Source organism: Salvelinus alpinus, chromosome 6 (genome assembly GCF_045679555.1).
Source record: "Salvelinus alpinus chromosome 6, SLU_Salpinus.1, whole genome shotgun sequence".
Lineage (NCBI taxonomy): Eukaryota > Metazoa > Chordata > Actinopteri > Salmoniformes > Salmonidae > Salvelinus > Salvelinus alpinus.
In genome coordinates, this window is record NC_092091.1 from 24,467,863 (window position 1) to 24,490,096 (window position 22,234).

General features: G+C 45.2%; 1 protein-coding gene across 1 annotated transcript in view; it reads left to right on the plus strand.

Annotated features, from left to right (window-relative positions):
* LOC139578426 (ephrin type-B receptor 1-like) overlaps positions 1-22,234 on the plus strand; it is a 166,161-nt gene that overhangs the window by 138,068 nt on the left and 5,859 nt on the right. Inside the window, exons 12-15 of the mRNA XM_071405991.1 lie at positions 1,092-1,307; positions 13,152-13,301; positions 20,478-20,671; positions 20,861-21,016. Coding sequence (XP_071262092.1) covers positions 1,092-1,307; positions 13,152-13,301; positions 20,478-20,671; positions 20,861-21,016 — 716 coding nt within the window. The remainder of the gene's footprint in view (positions 1-1,091; positions 1,308-13,151; positions 13,302-20,477; positions 20,672-20,860; positions 21,017-22,234) is intronic.

A 22,234-nucleotide genomic window follows, 5' to 3' on the forward strand; every position in this document is an offset into this window, starting at 1 on the left:
TGTGGCCCAGTTTTCTAATTCCTCCAACCTGCTTCCTCCTCCCTTTGATCCTGGACTCATTTGAAACGGGGCTTTGAACACCCCTTTGATGTCCTCTCCCTCACCAGGCCCTCTTCCGAGCCACCGCACTTAACTCCCGTGGACATCGATTTCTGGGTTGTTTTTCCACTGGCATGCCCCTGTTGCTGGCGCAGGAAGACAACAGTTGAATGAGTGCCCTGCTTGGCGTGTTGGAGGTGCCCACTGAAGCCACAGCGTAGGGTCAGACCTGCCGTGCCTCACGGGAGGGGGTTATCCACCTTGGTGGGGGCAACTAATAAACAGCCACGCTGAGGATAAGGAGCAGAGACAGAGAGTAATCAAAGACATGGATCCAATGTGGGGCTTAACAGACACACACACACTCCTTACATGGGCCCCAAGTCAAGTGGAACACTTATTACATCAATGAATTACAATTTGGTAACATTTGTTAAAGGGCATATATGGTGCTCTTCCTCAATACTCAATAACTCTAAATATTTGCACAAGCTGCCCCACCAATACTTTTTTCCAGAAACAAATGTGCGAGGATTTTTTTAACCTAAAATGTGTACCTTTGCATTTCCAATACAATGAGGACATTTTGGAGAGATAATGGGAGTATCTGTAACGGCTGTTGGTGGAAGAAGGTGAGGACCAAAGCGCAGCGTGGTACGTGTTCATGTTTGTTTATTGACACTGAACACTAAATACAAAAATAACAAAGGGAATAACCGAAACAGTCCTGAAAGGTGAAAAACACAAAACAGAAAACAACTACCCACAAACACAGGTGGGAAAAGGCTACCTAAGTATGGTTCTCAATCAGAGACAACGATTGACAGCTGCCTCTGATTGGGAACCATACCAGGCCAAACACATAGAAATACAAAACATAGAACAAAACATAGAATGCCCACCCCAACTCACGCCCTGACCAAACCAAAATAGAGACATAAACAAGGAACTAAGGTCAGGGCGTGACAGTATCATTATCCCAAGTATCTGGCACTTTATTATGTCATTAACTCCAATGTGACATAACATCCTCTTTAACCCCTGCCCTGCAGCAAAATGACGGGCAGTTCACGGTGATCCAGCTGGTGGGGATGATGCGTGGCATCGGGGCGGGCATGAAGTACCTGGCAGAGATGAACTACGTCCACAGAGACCTGGCCGCCCGCAACATCCTGGTCAACAGCAACCTGGTGTGTAAGGTGTCTGACTTTGGCCTGTCCCGTTACCTACAGGACGACACGTCAGACCCCATCTATACCAGCTCCCTGGTGAGTACCCTCTCTGGCTGGCCTTTCTCCTCCCCGTTTGTTTGGAACACATTCTGCATTTTTTTTCTTATGGTCCAGTACAAAGTGAGACATCTCTTTGTCAAGAGAGAGTTGGGTGATTCAATAGTTGACATGGCCATGGTTATGTCTTTGTGTCTGTGGTGATCATACTGCTAACTGTAAAGTTCGGTGGTGGAGGAATAATAGTCTGGAGCTGTTTTTCATGGTTCGGGCTAGGCCCCTTAGATCCAGTGAAGGGAAATCTTAACGCTGCAGCATACAATGACATTCTAGACAATTCTGTGCTTCCAACTTTGTGGCAACAGTTTGGGGAAGGCCCTTTCCTGTTTCAGCATGACAATTCCCCCATGCACAAAGCGAGGTCCATACAGTAATGGATTGTCGAGATCAGTTTGGAAGAACTTGATTTGCCTGCACAGAGCCCTGACCTCAACCCCATCGAACAACTTTGAAGTTAATTGGAACTCCAACTGCGAGCCAAGCCTAATAGCCCAACCTCACTAATGCTCTTGTGGCTGAATGGAAGCAAGTCCCCACAGCAATGTTCCAACATCTAGTGGAAAGCCTTCCCAGAAGTGTGGAGGTTGTTATAGCAGCAAAGGGGGGGACAAACTCCATATTAATGCTCATGATTTTGGAATGAGATGTTCAATGAGGAGGTGTCCACATACTTTGTCATGTAGTGTATCAAAATATATACAGTGCATCTATGATTATTCAGCAAAATGTACTTTGATGAATTGTGATGATTTTTCGCACAATATTTAGAACTTAAAGACATGCTCTGGAACTTTTGCAACTTCTAAGTATTTTTTAAACCTCCAGCTTTGGGCTGGATGTGTCAGTGTAGTTCACACATTAATAATATATGAGCAGAATTCACCTCAATTAGCCACTAAATCCCTAGTTTGAAAGCAACGTTTTTTTCTGGAAGTTGTGCTATGCCATTTTCCCACACTAGGGCAAGGCCCCTAGCAATTTGAGTTCTAACCAATGAGCTTCAGCACATTGCCATTTGAGTGACAGCTTGCAAGATGCACACACAGCAGAGCAATGATGTGGTGCATATATCTGCATATACAGTATGTGATGTAGTACACCATTTCCGGTGTCCACTTTTGGCTCGTGAGCGCTACTTTCAGAACTACTGGCTAAAAAGTATACAAAAAGTACCGGAGAATCTCTTTAAATTCAAGAGAGAGAAACATAGTCCTATTTATTTGTATCTGTCTGTCTGTGTGCAGAGGCAGAACTTTATAATGAAATTCTCCCTGCCTCCACAACAGCTCTAATCAGAACATCTCAACCTTCTGAAAGCACACAGTACATTTTTCTCTTTCCCTTTAACAAAGTTGATAGAATTATCTCACAATGTAGAACTCCGACACTGGCATTATGAATGAAATAACAACCCATGCCTGCCGATGCAAAGACACACATTCTCACACATTTATAGATTTATAGATGATAGCAAATTATTGATTGCTGCTTGCAGGAGCGTTGTGATAGACAACCCTGCTAGTGTCATCTAAGATCTCTGCTAGGCTACACTGTCTTGCCTATAAAGATGCATTGTAGATCTAATCAGAGAGTAGTTGAATTTAATTTGTGTTTCATGAGACACTATTGAGTTGTACTCTATATTATAGATTCCCTGTTTTGAATTTCCTCGCCTAGAAAACGTTAGTGTCTGTCGGTGTGTGTATAGTTAATGGGTATGGGACTGTGTGGGTGATTATGGCAGAGAGGGAGTGTGTGTTGATCCTGTCATGGTTGGCCCAGAGGGCTGACCCTGTGGTTCTGGGTGGATGACTGAGGGAGGCTGAGGGGAGGCTGGAGGGTGATGTCTGTGCTCTGTTTGCCGCCTGCTAATTAAAACTCTCTCAGTCACTCCTGGTCTTCCCCATCCCCTGCTCCACTGTCTCTGCTCAACTCTATTTGTCGCAGGCTGACTAGCGTGAGATGAGGGCCACTCCACATTATTAAGATGCTGATGACATGGTTGTCTGATTGACCCATACACCATAGAATCTCCATCATCTGTCTAATGCTTTCCCAATGACAAGAAATGGAGGGAGATAGTGAGATGAAGTACAACCATCCCTGTCCAGTTGAATCTGCTTTCTCTCCTATGAGCTGTGTTTCGTTTGGAAAACTGTACCTAACTGTACCTAACATAATTCGTTACTGTCAAATTTGAAAAAAATATAACAAATGTAAAGCTAAAGGAATATGAAGAAGAAAATGAGCTAGGTTTGAAGTTACTGTCTTGGAGTGAATGAAAACGGGGGAAAGTCTTATTTATATTATGTAATTAACCATGGGTATTGATACTCAATTATTGATACAAAATCGAAATACCAATGAATAATACTGTATGTCTTTTTATACAAATTGTGTACATGAGAAATTGCTGCCAATTTATTCATGACTCCACCTTTACCATTTCATAATATTAATTACCTGTTTATTTATTGTTCTTCAAATTTCGTTGCAGCCCTCCCATGTACAGTATGCAACATTTGTATTTCGATTATTTGTTAGGATGAAATTGTCATATGTAAAGGAAGGAAAGTAAAGGAAGGAAAGTAAAGAAAGGAAAGTAAAGAAAGGAAAGTAAAGGAAGGAAAGTAAAGGAAGGAAAGTAAAGGAAGGAAAGTAAAGGAAGGAAAGTCTAGAAATGAATAAAAAATAACTTAAACATAATAATTAATAACCTTTAGACGTACGAGTTACCATACCCAATCTCAGGGATGGACTCCGGTCCAACAGCACACATTTATGTTGTAGCCCAGACAAAAACACCTGATTCAACTCACTGAGGGCTTGATGATTAGTTGGCAAGTTTAATCAGGTGTGCTTGTCAAAGGCTACAATAAAAATGTGTGCTGATGGAGGGACTGGATGACTTGAGTTGGGAAACAATGCACTACATCTGAATGTATTGGTGCCTCTCAGGCCATTCAAAATGTTGATTAAGGACCTCTTTGCTGAGGAATGTGATTGTTTTTCTTGGTGTGTTTGTAATTTTGTATATTTGCATTCTATTGTATTATGTAACTTGTGTGCAGGGCTCCCTTGTGAAAGAGCGCTTGATCACATTGATCTCAATGGGACTCCCTGTTAAAATAACATAAATGTCAGCGGGAGCTCCAGTGCTTCAGTATCTCATCATATCCCAGCTCAGCATGAGAAATGCACATGGCCAACAGGCGAGCTGTTTCCATTACAAGAGCTGAGCTGCTCCGCTGCTGTTTGAAATGGGAAACAGGGCTCTCTGGGCTGGGGTTGCCCTTTTCACCTAACGAGCTCTGCCCTGTGCACCTCAGACTGCCCTGTGCACCTCAGACTGCCCTGTGCACCTCAGACTGCCCTGTGCACCTCAGACTGCCCTGTGCACCTCAGACTGCCCTGCTGAACAACACTATTGATTTCTTTGTTTGTTTTCCCTTTTTATTCAAGCTCTCTAGTTGGTTGGCTCTGAAAGGGATTTTTAAATATGTATTGAGATGCAGCTTAAACTGACGGATATTGATGGGGATTTTATTATTATTTTCTGCCCAGTTTTGATCTTGTCTCATCACTGCAACTCCCCAACGCACTAGTGAGGTGAAGGTCGAGTCATGCGTCCTCTGAAACATGACCCGCCAAACCACGCTTCTTAACACCCGCCTGCTTAACCCGAAGCCAGCCGCATCAATGTGTCGGAGGAAACACCGTTCAACTGACAACAGGGTCAGTCTGCAGGTGCCTGGCCCGCCACAAGGTGTCGCTAGAGTGCGATGAGCCAAGTAAAGCCCCCCCCCCCGGCCAAAGCCTCCCCTAACCCGCACGACGCTGGGCCAATTATGCTCTGCTCTATGGGACTCCAGGTCACAGCCGGTTTTGATACAGCCTGGGATTGAACCCAGGTCTGTGGTGACGCCTCTAGCACTGCGATGCAGTACCTTAGATCGCTGCGCCACTCGGTAGGCCCGGGGATTTTTTTATTATGTTACTTAGATTGACACACGGGTGTGTCAATAAACTCTTAAGGATTTCTTAACCTGTTTTAAAAAACAGCCATTGCAGAGGCAAACAATTTATTCCAACCACAGTCTTTTAATTTCTGACTGCAAGCCTTTGGGAGTAAGGTTACTCAATGAAAAGTATGTTTGATTTTGCTGATGAATCTCACTACAGATACAATCTAACTGATTAATGGTTGTATCGCATATCATACACATATTATAACAAACCTAATATGATGGCTGGCTTTGGGAAGATTCACTCAGTTTTGGAGTGTGAGTATCTTCATTGACTTTTAGGCCTTCGTAAATGTCACACTCATCATGGGGAGCGAGAAAGTTGAGACAGAAGAATGTAGATGCACAAAGCTGTTCATAACAAGCTATCAAGGAGATATCTATTAGTTTATGTTCAGCCCATTCAGGAGTCCAAAGATGATAAGTTAAATTAACTCTATCAAAGCTAAGCTCCTTGTCCCTGGTACAGTATCTGACTTCAACGTCTGACATGAGACGGCAGGTAGCCTAGTGGTTGGGCCAGTAACCAAAAGATTACTGGTTTGAATCCCTGAGCCGACTAAGTGAAAACTCTGTCGTTGTGCCCTTGAGCAAGGCACTTAACCCTAAATAAGTCATAGAGCATGAGTTAAGCAGGAAGCATGGGAGTACTTTATGTTAGGGAGGTACACGTAATGTTTATACTATAGCTACTCGTATCTCTCCACAAACTATTCTTCCAGAGAATATCAATATAATTTGTACTGTTCTCTAAATGCCCATTGATACTGGATTTCTTCCTGCCATATAGATAAATGTACTCATGGTTTGGACAGTGTGAAACCACTAAGCTTTAAAATGGGATGAAAGTCACTGGAGACAGAGGAGAAACGCCTGCTTTGCAGAAATGGCCCAATGATAAGGCCATATTGATTTGGGTTTAACTGTGCTATAAAACAAGAACGTGTGATGGGAAATGCGATACCCCTAGATTTTTTTTTTACAGAATAAGTGCCATTCTCTTCACCCAATGGGATCATAAACCAAATTGCCGGCTGGCATGAAATGCATTTTTCATCACACCTCTGCCATATTAATAGTCTAATTTATCCTTGAAGATTGGAAAAACTAAGTCATTTGGTTAGGCTTCACATTACTATTTTATGATTTTCTGTGGCAGATATATGAGCTTATGTTATATGTGTGTAAATGGGGGGGGGGGGGCGGGGGGGAGACAGAGGAGAGGTAGAGAGTTTTGCCTGTTTTTGGGCTAGAGATACAGAGATACAGGATATGTTGTTTCTGTATTGTTGTATGTAGGTAGCATACCCCTCAAAAAGAAGACTCAAATACATCATCAATAATTATTGTCATTCATTTAAATACTGTCACCCACTTTTAAGTTTTCATAGTTTCATTGTTTCTCTGAGGGAATTCTCTCTTTTCACAGTTTTTATTGAGAGAGAGAATGTCGACTATTCGTTATGTACATACAGTGTGCGCCAAGCCTTTTGTTTGCCTCTGCATTTCAACAATTCGCTTTATTCCAAACCTCCCACATGGTTAATTATTGGGGATCTGCAATGCAGCCTCAATCTAGCCAACCATTACAAATTCAGCAGGAAATGCTGGGATTTGTAGTATTTTTTTATGCTGTAGCATTCCTTTCTTCTGTTGTGGAAGAGACATCTGAGCTCGCCTCTGGGGGGCCAAAGAACATGCATTGGAAAGTGGCTCAAAGCTGCTGTAAATGAAATGAACAAGAACTAAGAACTGAGAGTCTGATTCAAGGCATGCTTCTGAACAATGATTACTCTCATGTTGGCTGTTGCCACATTGAATACATTCCACATCAAAAATCTTCCTTGTAAAATGGATCCTGAGTATTCTGTTATTCTTGAGTCAACAACTGACTTGTTAGCATCAGATCCACTTAGCTGTTGTTGGCATGTGAATATTACTTATGGAGGTTTCCCTGCTCATCACTCAGTGGGGATTTTCTCTCAGTCCTGCATTCACATCACAGGCTTTTCAACCCAAGACACTCTGCCCAGAACAATTAGAACAGACCTTGTGCTTCATGACTTTCTGGCCAGAACTCCAGACAGAGTTTACAGAGGTCTTTAATCCAACCAGTTCCAGATGTCTCCAATAGCTAGGATCCAGCACTTCACTGACAGCGCACACTCATCAAAAGTATCCCCGTAGATCATGTAGCTAGATCGGGAGGGCTGTGTAAGCCCTCAGTTCCTTTGAAATCAGGCTTATCCAAAAGTGTACACATTCAGTCCAATTGGTGCTGTACACTCCTCCAGGAATTGTATAGAGAAATCCCTCCAGGGTGTGCTGTATGCATGATGGGGTTTATGAAGTGAACATCGTTCATCAATGTTTATCAAAAGAACTGCATGGTAAGCCAGTGTTGTTGGTACACTCAGTCATTACAGATGTACCACTCATCTTTATTTCTAAATACATCAACAGATCCCTGCAGTCAGCATATCATTTTAAACATATGTTTTCCAATAGAATATTTAAAATGATATATAAAGGGTTTTGTTTTAAGTCAGCTGCATATGTTTTTAATATGGAAATTGTAGGTTTTGCTTAAATACTCTGTGATTGGTGGGGTGATTTCAGCAAAGCTGTAAGGCCTGGGTGTCGGAGTGTGAAGTCAAAGCGCAGGAAACAGCAGGTGCAAATACAAATGTTCTTTAATGAACACGGACAAACTAGGCCACCCTACTAACACACTGGGTGTACTTCTTAACCAACCCCAGACACGGGGGAAACGAACACAGTCCAGTAAACACGTAGCACAAAACCAACACCACTACTTACAAACAAACAATCCCGCACAAAGAAACGTGCGGGCCGGCTGACTAATAAGCCCAACTAATTAACCCTAATACAAAACAGGTGAACCCAATAAACACATAGGGAGGGGGAGAAAAGGATCAGTGGCAGCTAATAGGCCGGTGACGACGACCGCCGAACACCACCCGAATGGGAAGGAGAGCCTGCCTCGGTCGAAGTCGTGACAGTACCCCCCCTCTGACGCGCGGCTCCCGCAGCGCACCGGCCTCGAGGTCGACCCGGAGGACGAGGTGCAGGGCGATCCGGATGGAGGCGATGGAAATCCCTCAGCATAGACGGATCCAAAATGTCCCCCACCGGTACCCAGCACCTCTCCTCCGGACCGTACCCCTCCCAGTCCACGAGGTACTGCAGGCACCTCACCCGGCGTCTCGAGTCCAGAATGGCCCGTATCGTGTACGCCGGGGACCCCTCGATGTCCAGAGGGGGAGGAGGGACCTCCGGCACCTCACCGTCCTGCAGGGGACCAGCTACCACCGGCCTGAGGAGAGACACATGAAACGACACATACGATAATAGGAAGAGAGTTGTAATCGATAACACACCTCGTTTATTCTCCTCTGGACTTTGAAGGGCCCTAGACACTGCGGACCCAGCTTCCGGCAGGGCAAGCGGAGGGGCAGGTTTCGGGTCGAGAGCCAGACCCTGTCCCCCGGTACAAACACGGGGGCCTCACTGCGGTGGCGGTCAGCGCTCCTCTTCTGCCGTCCACTAGCTTGTTGGAGAGATTCCTGGACGGCCCTCCATGTCTCCTTGGAACGCTGCACCCATTCCTCCACCGCAGGAGCCTCGGTCTGGCTCGGATGCCATGGTGCCAGAACCGGCTGGTACCCCAATACACACTGAAAGGGGGACACGTTAGTAGAGGAGTGGCGTAGTGAGTTCTGGGCCATTTCGGCCCAGGGAATGTATCTCGCCCACTCCCCTGGCCGGTCCTGGCAATACGACCGCAGAAACCTACCCACCTCCTGGTTCACTCTCTCCACCTGCCCATTACTCTCAGGGTGATACCCGGAGGTCAGGCTGACCGAGACCCCCAAACGCTCCATGAACGCCCTCCATACTCGGGACGTGAATTGGGGGCCCCGATCAGAAACGATGTCCTCCGGCACCCCGTAGTGCCGGAAGACGTGGGTGAATAATGCCTCCGCAGTCTGTAGGGCTGTAGGAATACCGGGCAACGGGAGGAGACGACAGGACTTCGAGAACCGATCCACATTCACCAGTACCGTAGTGTTCCCCTGAGACGGGGGAAGATCGGTCAGAAAATCTACGGACAGGTGCGACCAAGGCCGTTGTGGAACGGGGAGGGGTTGTAACTTCTCTCTAGGAAGGTGCCTAGGAGCCTTACTCTGGGCGCATACCGAACAGGAGGAAACATAAACCCTAACGTCTCTCGCCAAGGTAGGCCACCAATACCTCCCCCGAAGGCTCCCCACTGTCCTCTTCACCCCAGGGTGACCCGAGGAGGGTAGAACGTGAGCCCACCGAATCAATTTGTCCCGAACACCAAGCGGCACGTACTTCCGCCCCACCGGACACAGAGGAGGAGCGGGTTCCGCCCGTAACGCCCGCTCGATGTCCGAGTCCACTTCCCACACCACTGGTGCTATCAGCCTTGAGGCGGGAAGGATGGGAGTGGGTTCGGTGGGCCGATCGTCCGAGTCGTAAAAACGGGACAGTGCATCCGCCTTTACGTTCTGGGAGCCCGGTCTATACGTTAACGTGAACTAGAATCGGGTAAAGAACATGGCCCACCTTGCTTGACGTGGGTTCAGTCTCCTAGCTGCCCGAATATACTCCAGATTCTGGTGGTCGGTCCAGATGAGAAAAGGGTGCTTAGCCCCCTCAAGCCAGTGTCTCCACACCTTCAGGGCACTGACCACTGCTAACAACTCCCGGTCCCCCACATCATAGTTACGCTCCGCTGGGCTGAGTTTCTTCAAGAAGAAAGCACAGGGGTGGAGTTTTGGTGGCGTACCAGAGCGCTGTGATAGCACGGCACCTACCCCAGCCTCGGACGCGTCCACCTCCACTATGAATGCTAGAGAGGGATCCGGATGCGCCAACACGGGCGCATCCGTGAACAGCGCCTTCAACCTGTTGAAAGCTCCGTCCGCTTTTGCTGACCACTGCAACCGCACCGGACCCCCCTTCAGCAGTGAGGTAATGGGAGCTGCTACCTGGCCAAAACCCCGGATAAACCTCCGGTAGTAGTTGGCAAAACCCAAAAACCGCTGCACCTCTTTTACCGTGGTCGGAGTCGGCCAATTACGCACGGCCTTAATGCGGTCACTCCCTACCACCACGCCCGAGGTGGAAATGCGATAACCCAGAAAAGAGACGGCTCGTTTGGAGAACACACACTTCTCAGCCTTGACATATAGGTCATGCTCCAGCAGTCTACCAAGCACCTTGCGCACCAGAGACACATGCGCGGCGTGAGTGGCTGAGTAGATCAGAATGTCATCGATATAAACAACCACTCCCTGCCCGTGCAGGTCCCTGAGAATATCGTCTACAAAGGATTGAAAAACGGCTGGAGCATTCTTTAACCCATATGGCATGACGCAGTACTCATAATGGCCCGATGTGGTACTAAATGCGGTTTTCCACTCGTCTCCTTTCCGAATACGCACCAGACTATACGCGCTCCTGAGATCCAATTTTGTGAAGAACTCCGCTCCGTGAAATGATTCCATTGCCGTAGCAATGAGAGGTAGTGGGTAACTAAACCCCACGGTGATGGCATTTAGACCTCTATAATCAATACACGGACGCAAACCTCCCTCCTTTTTCTTCACAAAAAAGAAACTCGAGGAGGCGGGTGAGATGGAGGACCGAATGTACCCCTGTCCCAGAGACTCAGTGACATATGTCTCCATAGCCACCGTCTCCTCTTGGGACAATGGGTACACGTGACTCTTGGGAAGCGCAGCGTCTACCTGGAGATCTATCGCGAAAGCGATTGCCAAATCGGCATACTCGGGGGGAATGCACACCGTGGAACCCTGGTCTGGACTTTCCACCGACGTGGCACCGATGGAAACTCCCAAACACCTTCCAGAACACTCCTTTGACCACCCCTGGAGAACCCCCTGTCTCCACGAAATTTTAGGATTGTGCCGGGCCAGCCAGGGAATCCCTAGCACCACTGGAAATGCAGGCGAATCAATAATATAAAAGCTGATACGCTCCTTATGATTCCCCTGCGTCACCATGTCCAGGGGGACAGTGGTCCACGGGAAAGGGAGAATCTATCGGCACAAGCGGAACCCTTAACCTAAGAGCGAGTCCGCGATCCATAAAGTTCCCAGCTGCGCCTGAATCGACTAGCGCCCTATGCTGGGAAGAGGGGAAAAATTTAAGGCAAAAAAAATCAAGACAAACATGTGACTAACAGGGGGTTCTGGGTGAGTTTGGTGCTGACTCACCTGGGGTGATCAAGAAGCGTTCCGCCTGCCATCTCTACTCCCAGACAGACCCCCCCAGCACCGATCGGCCGTGTGTCCTCTCCGACCACAGCTGGTGCAGGGAGAGCCTCCTCCTCCAGTACACCTCGGCACAGCCCCTCCCAACTCCATCGGAATAGGAGCGGAGGGGCTGGGTGGTGGAACGTACAGGACCCTCTAAGAACGCCCGCAGGCAGCCAGCAGATTGTCCAGACGGATGGACATGTCAATCAGCTCATCCAGGGAAAGAGCGGTGTCCCGACATGCTAGCTCCCTGCGGACGTCCTCCCGGAGACTACACCGGTAGTGATCAATAAGGGCCCTGTCGTTCCACCCAGATCCTGCAGCCAGGGTCCGGAACTCCAGCGCGTAATCCTGGGCGCTCCTCTTCTCCTGCCTAAGGTGGAACAGTCGTTCTCCCGCCGCTCGGCCCTCTGGAGGATGGTCAAATACGGCCCGAAAACGGCGGGTGAACTCTGGGTAATGCTCCTTCGCCGAGTCTGGGCCATTCCAGACTGCGTTTGCCCACTCCAGAGCACGACCCGTGAGGCAGGAGACGAGGACACTCACCCTCTCCGCTCCCGAGGGAGTGGGTCTTACAGTGGCAAGGTACAGTTCCAGTTGGAGTAGGAACCCCTGGCACCCCGCCGCCGATCCATCATAATCCCTCGGGAGTGTCAGACGGAGAGCGCTGGAGCCGAGGGATGGAGAGTCCTGGGCTGGAGGAGCCGAAGGTGGAGAGAGGAGACCACTCCTCTCCCATCGGTCCATTCGCTCCATCATCGAATCCATCGCTGATCCAATACGGTGGAGAACAGTGGTATGATGGAGCACCCGTTCCTCCATCGATGGGAGAGGGTTGGCCGCTGCTCCTGCTGACTCCATTTTCTGGTGCGGGATTCTGTAAGGCCTGGGTGTCGGAGTGTGAAGTCAAAGCGCAGGAAACAGCAGGTGCAAATACAAATGTTCTTTAATGAACACGGACAAACTAGGCCACCCTACTAACACACTGGGTGTACTTCTTAACCAACCCCAGACACGGGGGAAACGAACACAGTCCAGTAAACACGTAGCACAAAACCAACACCACTACTTACAAACAAACAATCCCGCACGTGCGGGCCGGCTGACTAATAAGCCCAACTAATTAACCCTAATACAAAACAGGTGAACCCAATAAACACATAGGGAGGGGGAGAAAAGGATCAGTGGCAGCTAATAGGCCGGTGACGACGTCCGCCGAACGCCACCCGAACGGGAAGGAGAGCCTGCCTCGGTCGAAGTCGTGACAAAAGCTCTGTTCTTGATCATGAAGTGTATTTGCAAGAGGAAGCTCACAGATATGAATCTAATTTGTCTTTGGCTATGACAACTTGGCCTTGGCTTTAAAAAGCAGCAAGCTGTCAAATATCATGTCAAACCAGCCAGTGTAAAGAGACACAAAATGTAAATCTAAAACAATCTCTCACTTCTCTTCTCTTCTCTCTCAGGGAGGGAAGATCCCGGTGAGGTGGACAGCCCCTGAGGCTATTGCCTACAGGAAGTTCACCTCAGCCAGTGACGTGTGGAGCTACGGCATCGTCATGTGGGAGGTGATGTCATTTGGCGAGCGGCCGTACTGGGACATGAGCAACCAGGACGTGAGTATTATACAACTTCCTGTCCTTTCAGTAACAACAGATATGTGACCCTATTAAAAATGGAGAATACTATGATCAGAGATGGGCAGTATTTCTGTGTATTTGGAATATGTATTTTAATTACCTCTGAGTACTTTGTCATTTGTATGACACTGGGCTGAATAAAACTCCAATGTATTTTGTAACAAGATACTTTTCAAAATACAAAATACTTTTCTATACCATTTTTTATAGCGGTTCACCATTTTGTGGCCCCCTTTCTCCCTGCATTGTTATCAGAAGTGTTATGGCACTATGGTGTAATAAGAGCGTCTGCTTAATGAACTAAATATACATGTACAGTGCATTCGCAAAGTATTCAGACCCCTTCCCCTTTTCCAAATGTTTTTACCTTACAGCCTTATTCTAAAATGGATTTCAAAAAAATAATCCTCATCAATCTACACATAATACCCCATAGACATTTTTGCATAAGTATTCAGACCCTTTGCTATGAGACTTGAAATTGAGCTCAGGTGCACCTTCTTTCCATTGATCATCCTTGAGATGTTTCTACAACTTCAATCGATTGGACATGATTTGGAAAGACACACACCTGTCTATATAAGGTCCCACAGTTGACAGTCCATGTCAGAGCAAAAACCAAGCCATGAGGTCGAAGGAATTGTCCGTAGAGCTCTTAGATAGGATTGTGCCTAGGCACAGATTTGGGGAAGAGTACCGAAAAATCTCTGCAGCATCCCAAAGAACACAGTGGCCTCCATCGTTCTTAAATGGAAGAAGTTTGGAATCACCAAGACTCTTCCTAGAGCTGGCCACCTGGCCAAACGGAGCAATCGAGGACCTTGGTCATGGAGGTGACCAAGAACCCAACGGTCACTCTGACAGAGCTCCAGAGCTCTTTGTGGAGATGGGAGAAGGACATCCATCTCTGCAGCACTCCACCAATCAGGCTTTTATGGTAGAGTGGCCAGATGGACGCCACTCCTCAGTAAAAGGCACATGACAGCCCACTTGGAGTTTGCCAAAAGGCACCTAAAGGACTCTCAGACCATGAGAAACAAGATTCTCTGGTCTGATGAAACCAAGATTGAACTCTGGTCTGAATTCCAAGTGTCATGCCTGGAGGAAACCTGGCACCATCCCTAGGGTGAAGCATGGTGGTGGCAGCATCATGCTGTGGGGATGTTTTTCAGGGACTGGGAGACTAGTCAGGATCAAGGGAAAGATGATTGGAGCAGAGAGTACTGAGTGGCCCAGCCAGAGCCCGAACTTGAACCCAATCTAAAATCTCCGGAGAGACCTGAAAATAGCTGTGGAGCTACATTCCCCATCCAACCTGACATAGCTTCAGAAGATTTGAAGAGAAGAATGGGAGAAACTTCCCAAATACATGTGTGCCAAGCTTGTAGCGTCCTGCCCAAGAAGACTTGAGGATGTAATCACTGCCAAAGTACTGAGTAAAGGGTCTGAATACTTATGTATATGTAATATTTCAGTTTTTTCTGTTTTATAAATTTGCAAACATTTCCAGAAACCTGTTTTATCATTATGGGGTGTTGCGTGTAGATTGATGAGGGAAAAAATGATTTCATCCATTTTAGATTAAGGCTGTAATGTAACAAAATGTGGAATGCACTTGTAAATGTAAAAATTGACTATTATTCTAATGAACTCCTCACCAACACTAGGTTTTGTCTGGAAGGGATACAGCTTTTCTCAAAATGTCCTTTTTGTAGCAGGATTAGGACAATTTAAACAGCAGGTTAGGAGAATTAACATAGCAGGTTAGGAGAATTAGGTTGGATATACTGCCAAATTCTCTAGAACAATGTTGGAGGCAGGTTATGGTAGAGAAATGAACATCAAATTCTCTGGAAACTGCCCTGGTGGACATTCCTGCAGCATGCCATTTGCCCATTCCCTCAAAACTTGATACATTTGTGGCATTGTGTGAAAAAACTGCACATTTTAAAGTGGCCTTTTATTGTCCCCAGCACAAGGTGCATCTGTTTAATGATCATCCTGTTTAATCAACTTCTTGATATTCCACACCTGATTATCTTGGCAAATGAGAAATGCTCACTAAGAGTGATATATACAAAAATTGTGCTCAATATTTGAGAGAAATACGTTTTTTGTGCGTATGGAACATTTCTGGGATTTTTTATTTCAGCTCATGTAACACAGGACCAACACTTTACATGTTGTGTTTATATTTTTGTCCAGTAAATGTATTTCCTTAGGCATTAATCATGCAAACACATTTATTTTTTATTGTAACATGGCATCAGTGAGACTCGAACATTTAATATTTTATTCTACAGTGGTTGCTCCACCAAAAGTTTTGCGATTATGTTGCGGGATTTACTCACAGTGTTAACAAACCAGTTATACAGCGCCTGAGTGGCGCAACAGTCTTAGACACTGCATAGCAGTGCAAGCTGTGTTGCTACAGATTCAATACCTGTGCTGCCCTCAACTGGGAGACCCATGAGGTCATTGTAGGTTTTTGGTTTCTCTCCCTCTAAAAACAGAAATAATTAATTCTAAATAACAAGCTGGTTTATTTACAAATTAGTAACAATGTCTCACCCCACGTTCAAGAATGGTCTTTTTCTCGTTCATTTTACATTATTTGAAAACAAAATCATCTCCAAAATATATATATTTTTTAAACAAAGCGATTATTATTATTATTAATTTAGAATTATATAAAAGCCAGTTGGATATTCTCACATATTTATTATTAACACTGTTATTAGCAGGACAATATATATTGGTCATATTGTTCATGGCTCCCGAGTGGCGCACAATGGGATTGCCTTGCAGTTCTCCAGCTGTATCCACTGAAAGCGTGCGAGGTTCAGGGCACGAGGGCAGGGGGCACGGGATGGGCCGCAGAGCCGCGCATAGAAGACCAACCTAGTCCATGGGTAAGGGAGGAGGGGGAAGGCAACACTTTAAGGGGCATCACCCTAATAATGGCACTGACTAGGGAAACGTTTCCGCTGTTCTGTTCTTAGTGCCAGTCTGCACGTTCAAACTAAAACAATGTAACTAATAATGGCATCTTTGTGCTTTCGTTAATAACATAATGATAAAATACTCTTTCAAAATGCCGATGTTTGTTTATTTATGGATTCATAACGATTTACGATGGGAATAAATATCACTGAATTACAGAAATATGCTCCAATCCTCTATATGTAATTATTAACATTGTTGAATATTATATACTGTAGGTCTCCTGTAGGCGACATGAGTCTCACTAGTGTTGAGTAATGTGCTGTTAAAAGTGGGGTAGGTCTTATTTATTTAAAGAGCATATTGAAGTTAGAAGCAATAGGATTTGAGGCAATAGGCTACAACTATTTTCGCACCGTTTCGCGCTGCTCTTGTAACGGTCTTCGGATGAAGACCAGGAATCGGACCAAAGCGCAGCGTGGTAAGTGTTCATGCTTTTTATTGAAACTGAACACTAAGAACAAAATAACAAAGAGAATAACCGAAACAGTCCTGTCAGGTGCAAAATACTAAACAGAAAAGAACTACCCACAAAAACCATGTGGGAAAAAGCTACCTAAGTATGGTTCTCAATCAGAGACAACGATAGACAGCTGCCTCTGATTGAGAACCACACCCGGCCAAACACAAAGAAATACAAAATATAGAAAATGAACATAGAATGCCCAACCAAATCACACCCTGACCAAACCAAAATAGAGACATAAAAAGCTCCCTACGGTCAGGGCGTGACAGCTCTGAGACAAGCATGGGGACTGGTCTTGATAAATCAATGAGATTTTTTATTTTCACTGAATCTCCGTTTGTATATCCATGGAATAAATTCAATACGCCACCAGGATGGACCTACCATGCTATGTTTTTTTACGCATACGAAGCTGTTTATTTAGTCTAGTTAACCAGACCCCATTTCAAAGGAAACAAGCACTCATTAAGAACACACTTAACAAGATATAGGATTAAGAGATTTTTGTTGATGCTGAGAACCGAATTAACATTATTATGACATTCTCTGAACGTTACTGAAGTTTTTTTGTGGTTTTTATTGAAAGTTTTATTAACGTTCTTGAAACAATTTGAGAACATGTCTTTAAATTGAACCATGAGGAAACCTGTAGGAAATGTTATGCTGAAGTATTGACATTTCCACAGAAGACCATGTTTCTTAATGTTCTCTGAACTATTTGAGAACATTCCCATCTCAAACCAGTTGGAGAACATTCCTAGTACATTACCAAAATGCAAATGAAATGTAACCATGTTTGAACTTTTAGGAAGCATTCTATTAACCTTTCTAGCGCAGGCGTGCCGCTAGCGGAACCCCTCGACAACATTCCGCTGAAAAGGCAGCGCGGGACATTCAAAAATATTTTTTTGAAATATGTAACTTTCACACATTAACAAGTCCAATACAGCAAATGAAAGATAATCATCTTGTTAATCTACCCATCGTCAAAAAACCACACAGCCATTCCAGCCAAAGATAGGAGTCACAAAAAGCAGAAATATAGATAAAATGAATCACTAATCTTTGATGATCTTCATCAGATGACACTCATAGGACATCATGTTACACAATACATGTATGTTTTGTTCGATAATGTGCATATTTATATAAAAAAATCTCAGTTTACATTGGCGCGTTACGTGCAGTAATGTTTTGATTCCAAAACATCCGGTGATCTTGCAGATAGCCACAGAAATCCCAGAAATACTCACAATAAACATCGATAAAAGATACAAGTGTTATTCACAGAATTAAAGATAGACTTCTCCTTAATGCAACCGCTGTGTCAGATTTCAAAAACACTTTACGGAAAAAGCATAATCTGAGTACGGCGTTTAGAGCCCAATCCAGCCAAAGAAATTTCCGCCATGTTGGAGTCAACAGAAGTTATAAATAACATGATAAATATTCACTTACCTTTGATGATCTTCATCAGAATGCACTCCCAGGAATCCCAGTTCGACAATAAATGACTGATTTGTTCCATAAAGTTCCATAAAGTCCATAATTTATGTCCAAATAGCCACTAGTTGTTAGCGTGTTCAGCCCAGTAATCCATCTTCGTGAGCACTAGGTCCAGACAAAAACTAGAAAAGTTCCGTTACAGGTCGTAGAAACATATCAAACGATGTATGGAATCAATCTTTAGGATGTTTTTAACATAAATCATCAATAATGTTCCAACTTGAAAATTCCATTATCTTTAGAAAAGCACTGGAACGAGAGGTAACTCTGTCGGGAGCGCGCATCACGAGCCTGAGACACTCTGCCAGACCACTGACTCAAACAGGTCTCATGAGCCCCTCCTTTATAGCAGAAGCCTGAAACAAGTTTCTAAAGACGGTTGACATCTAGTGGAAGCCTTAGGAAGTGCAACTTAACCCCATAGACACTGTGTATTCGGTAGGCCAAGCTTTGAAAAACTACAAACCTCAGATTTCCCACTTCCTGGTTGGATTTTTCTCAGGTTTTCGCCTGCCATATGAGTTCTGTTATACTCACAGACATCATTCAAACAGTTTTAGAAACTCCAGAGTGTTTTTTATCCAATATTACTAATACTATGCATATGTTAGCATCTGGGACAGAGTAGCAGGCAGTTTACTCTGGGAACGCATTTCATGCTAAAGTGAAAATGTAATGAATGAAATACCAAGAAAGTAATGTTTTTTTGTCAAGTTTGTTAGTGTGCTGAGAATGTTCCAAAGCCAAGCAACTATCCTGTACCATTCTCAACAAGTTGTGGGAAGGTTGTATGCAAAATAACCATAGGATAACCACGCTCTCACCAATTTCTAAGAAACATATGGTTCTCAGAACATTATGTGCTAGCTGGGACTGGTCTCCTCAAATCTCCATAGCAAATATTACACTGCAGAATTGTTGTGGATCTCCCTGTCTGCCAAGCTCTCTAGTTCTGTGCAGTTGTCATTCAGACCCTGTGTAGCGGCACTGCTGTGTCCATCAGCACAGCGCTCTGTAAGTCCTTGAAGTAACCCACCTAGAGATACTGGACAATTGTAGGTAAAGAAGATTATTGTTGACAGCACGGCTCCCGGTTTACAATAGTCCTGCCCCAGCCACTAACGAGATCTCCTATAGTGAATCCCTAGACAGTAACTCTCTTGCCTGCCACTCTCCTGCAATCAAGGTTGAATAGTCAGGGGGCGGGGGAAGATTTCTTAACAAAGACCCAGCTCTGGGTATATACCTGCAGTTCATTAAATTCTCACTCTCTCCTTTTTTTCTGTTTTACAAGCAATCAGACCCCAGCCCCTGCAAGGAAGCTGGCTGCTGCCGGTCGCTATGGCAAAGCTTTCTGTTCTTTTATGGTGTGGTGATTGACGGCTGTCTGTAGAGACCACCCTCTCTCTGATAAAAGGGGAATCAGGGAATGGGCATATATCAAAATCCCTTCAGACATCCCGTTTTTTAAAACAATTATCAACTGCGGTTTCCATTGTTCTGCCTAAAGTTCAGCTGCTACACAGAGACCAGGGAAAATCTGCTGAGGATTGTATTGATAGAGAAAATAGATTAATCAAATGCGATGTTACTGTAACGTTTGATTGACAGATTTGGAGGTAGAGTGAAAATCCCAGGGTTACTAAGAGTGCACATTTCTGCGTAGTTATGCAAAGCTTTACACATTGTTTTTGGTGTATTTTTCCTCTCTATGTAGCCAGTGTTTACACAACCACAAAGCTTGGTCTTATACAGGGCCAAGCAGTGACAAGCTGGTGAGAAGCTTAAGTTGGATATGATGGTATCATTGGAACTGTGCCAATGAAATCCTATTAAAGTTGGATTCCACTGCTCTGTTCCGGTGTTCTGAAACCTCCAATCTGGAAGCAGTTCAGTTGCAGGTGTCTGGAAACATACAGCGCATCAAAAACCTTTGTCAATTGGTTATGAACTCTTCCATGGAACGTTATACCAAGCTTTTCAAAACCAATATGACCATTTTCCATGCTGGATTCGTTTTTTTCTTATTTCATGTTTTGCTGCCAAACCAACACCTTTGTCCATCCATTTAGTCTATGCTGTTAGTGTGATCCTCAGTCTCCCAGTGGGGTCTACTATGTCCCTCTCTGTTTTCTTCCTGTAATGTGCTATCTCTTTCTCCTCTCCTCCTCATGCAGGTGATCAATGCCATAGAGCAAGACTACCGTCTGCCCCCTCCCATGGACTGCCCCACAGCACTACACCAGCTGATGCTGGACTGCTGGCAGAAAGACAGAAACGCCCGGCCCAAATTCACTGACATCGTCAACACACTGGACAAGATGATCCGCAACCCTATCAGCCTCAAAGCTGTGGCCACCATCACTGCAGTGTACGTCTGCAAGAACTGCCTTGACTCGTAACAGTACTCATAGTGCACATTCCGAGCACATAGACTACTGTATATTACTGATCAACTTTTGCAAGGTTTCTCCTTTTTATGTACCCCGTCTCCTTTTCACCCCTCTTTCACATCACTTCACTGTTTCATCCCTCTCTTCTCTCCTCTTTTTCTCAACAGGCCTTCTCAGCCCCTGCTAGACCGCTCCATTCCAGACTTCACCACCTTCACCTCTGTGGAGGACTGGCTAGGTGCCATCAAGATGGGGCAGTACAGAGACACTTTCCTGGGCTCTGGCTTCACCTCCCTACCCCTGGTGGCTCAGATCAGCTCAGAGTAAGTTCTGAGGCCCAACGTCATCATATCTCACCCACCTAATTTTCCATCTTATCAGGAGTCTCAGGAGATACAGTGCCAAACAGTACCAAACAGCAAAACCCTCCTATCACTATTCACTGTAGCAATACAACATTTGGTCAGCCCTTGAATAGGCAGATGGTTCCCAAAATTACTCTGGAAGAATGTTACACTAGCAGTTGTGGAACACACACACACACACACACACACACACACACACACACACACACACACACACACACACACACACACACACACACACACACACACACACACACACACACACACACACACACACACACACACACACACACACACACACACACACACACACACACACACACACACACACACATTTGTCACAGATTACAGAAGGTCTCAGAAGTATTATCCCCCTATAATTAGATTTGCACTCTTGTAGATGTAGCGTAATGGGGCAGGCTGGAATACATTTTCAATCAGGTTCATTGAGACAGCCAACCAGCAAGGCAGGCCATTGCAGTCACACATCCACCTTCAAAAAGTTGTCTCAGATGTCAGAATAATGGAAATCATGCTTCTGGCTCAGACAGGAATAATCCCTCAGTAAACGTCCATAGGAGATCAGGCCTGTCATACTTCAAATCCACCAGGCATTCTGAGCTGTGGACCGATCTACATCGGCAAGGTCTCTCCGTCTTACTAATCACTTTGATTTGATAGAGTGGCACAACTAAAAAGGTTTTTTAGAAGGACAAAGGATCGCCTTTCCTTTGGTTGTTCAGATTGATCAAATAGATGTTCCTTTGACGGCTACTGTACAAGTCAGCAACAATCCCCAGCAGCTCTCAACTAATTATGTCCATTCTGCGCTTACCATTGTAAATAGAAAACTATATTACCATATGAATGGGAACAGTGAGCAGATATTGTGCTTATCTCTAGCAGGGAGTATATCTGGCACATTGTATACTGCGCTGGAAACAGGCTCTATATGTTTCTCTCTGCTCTGCCTCAAGCAGAAATGATTATACTATTGTCTTTGTGCATGGTGTGGTAATGTTTGTGCATGTATTTGTACATCCACAATATCCATAGCCCAATAATTCCATCCAAGAGCAAACTCACAGACATGAGGTGCTGTACTGTGAACACCTCCATCCCTCAGCCTTGTTGTTGACACTGTTCTCGACGAACCTATACCCCCGTACATTGACT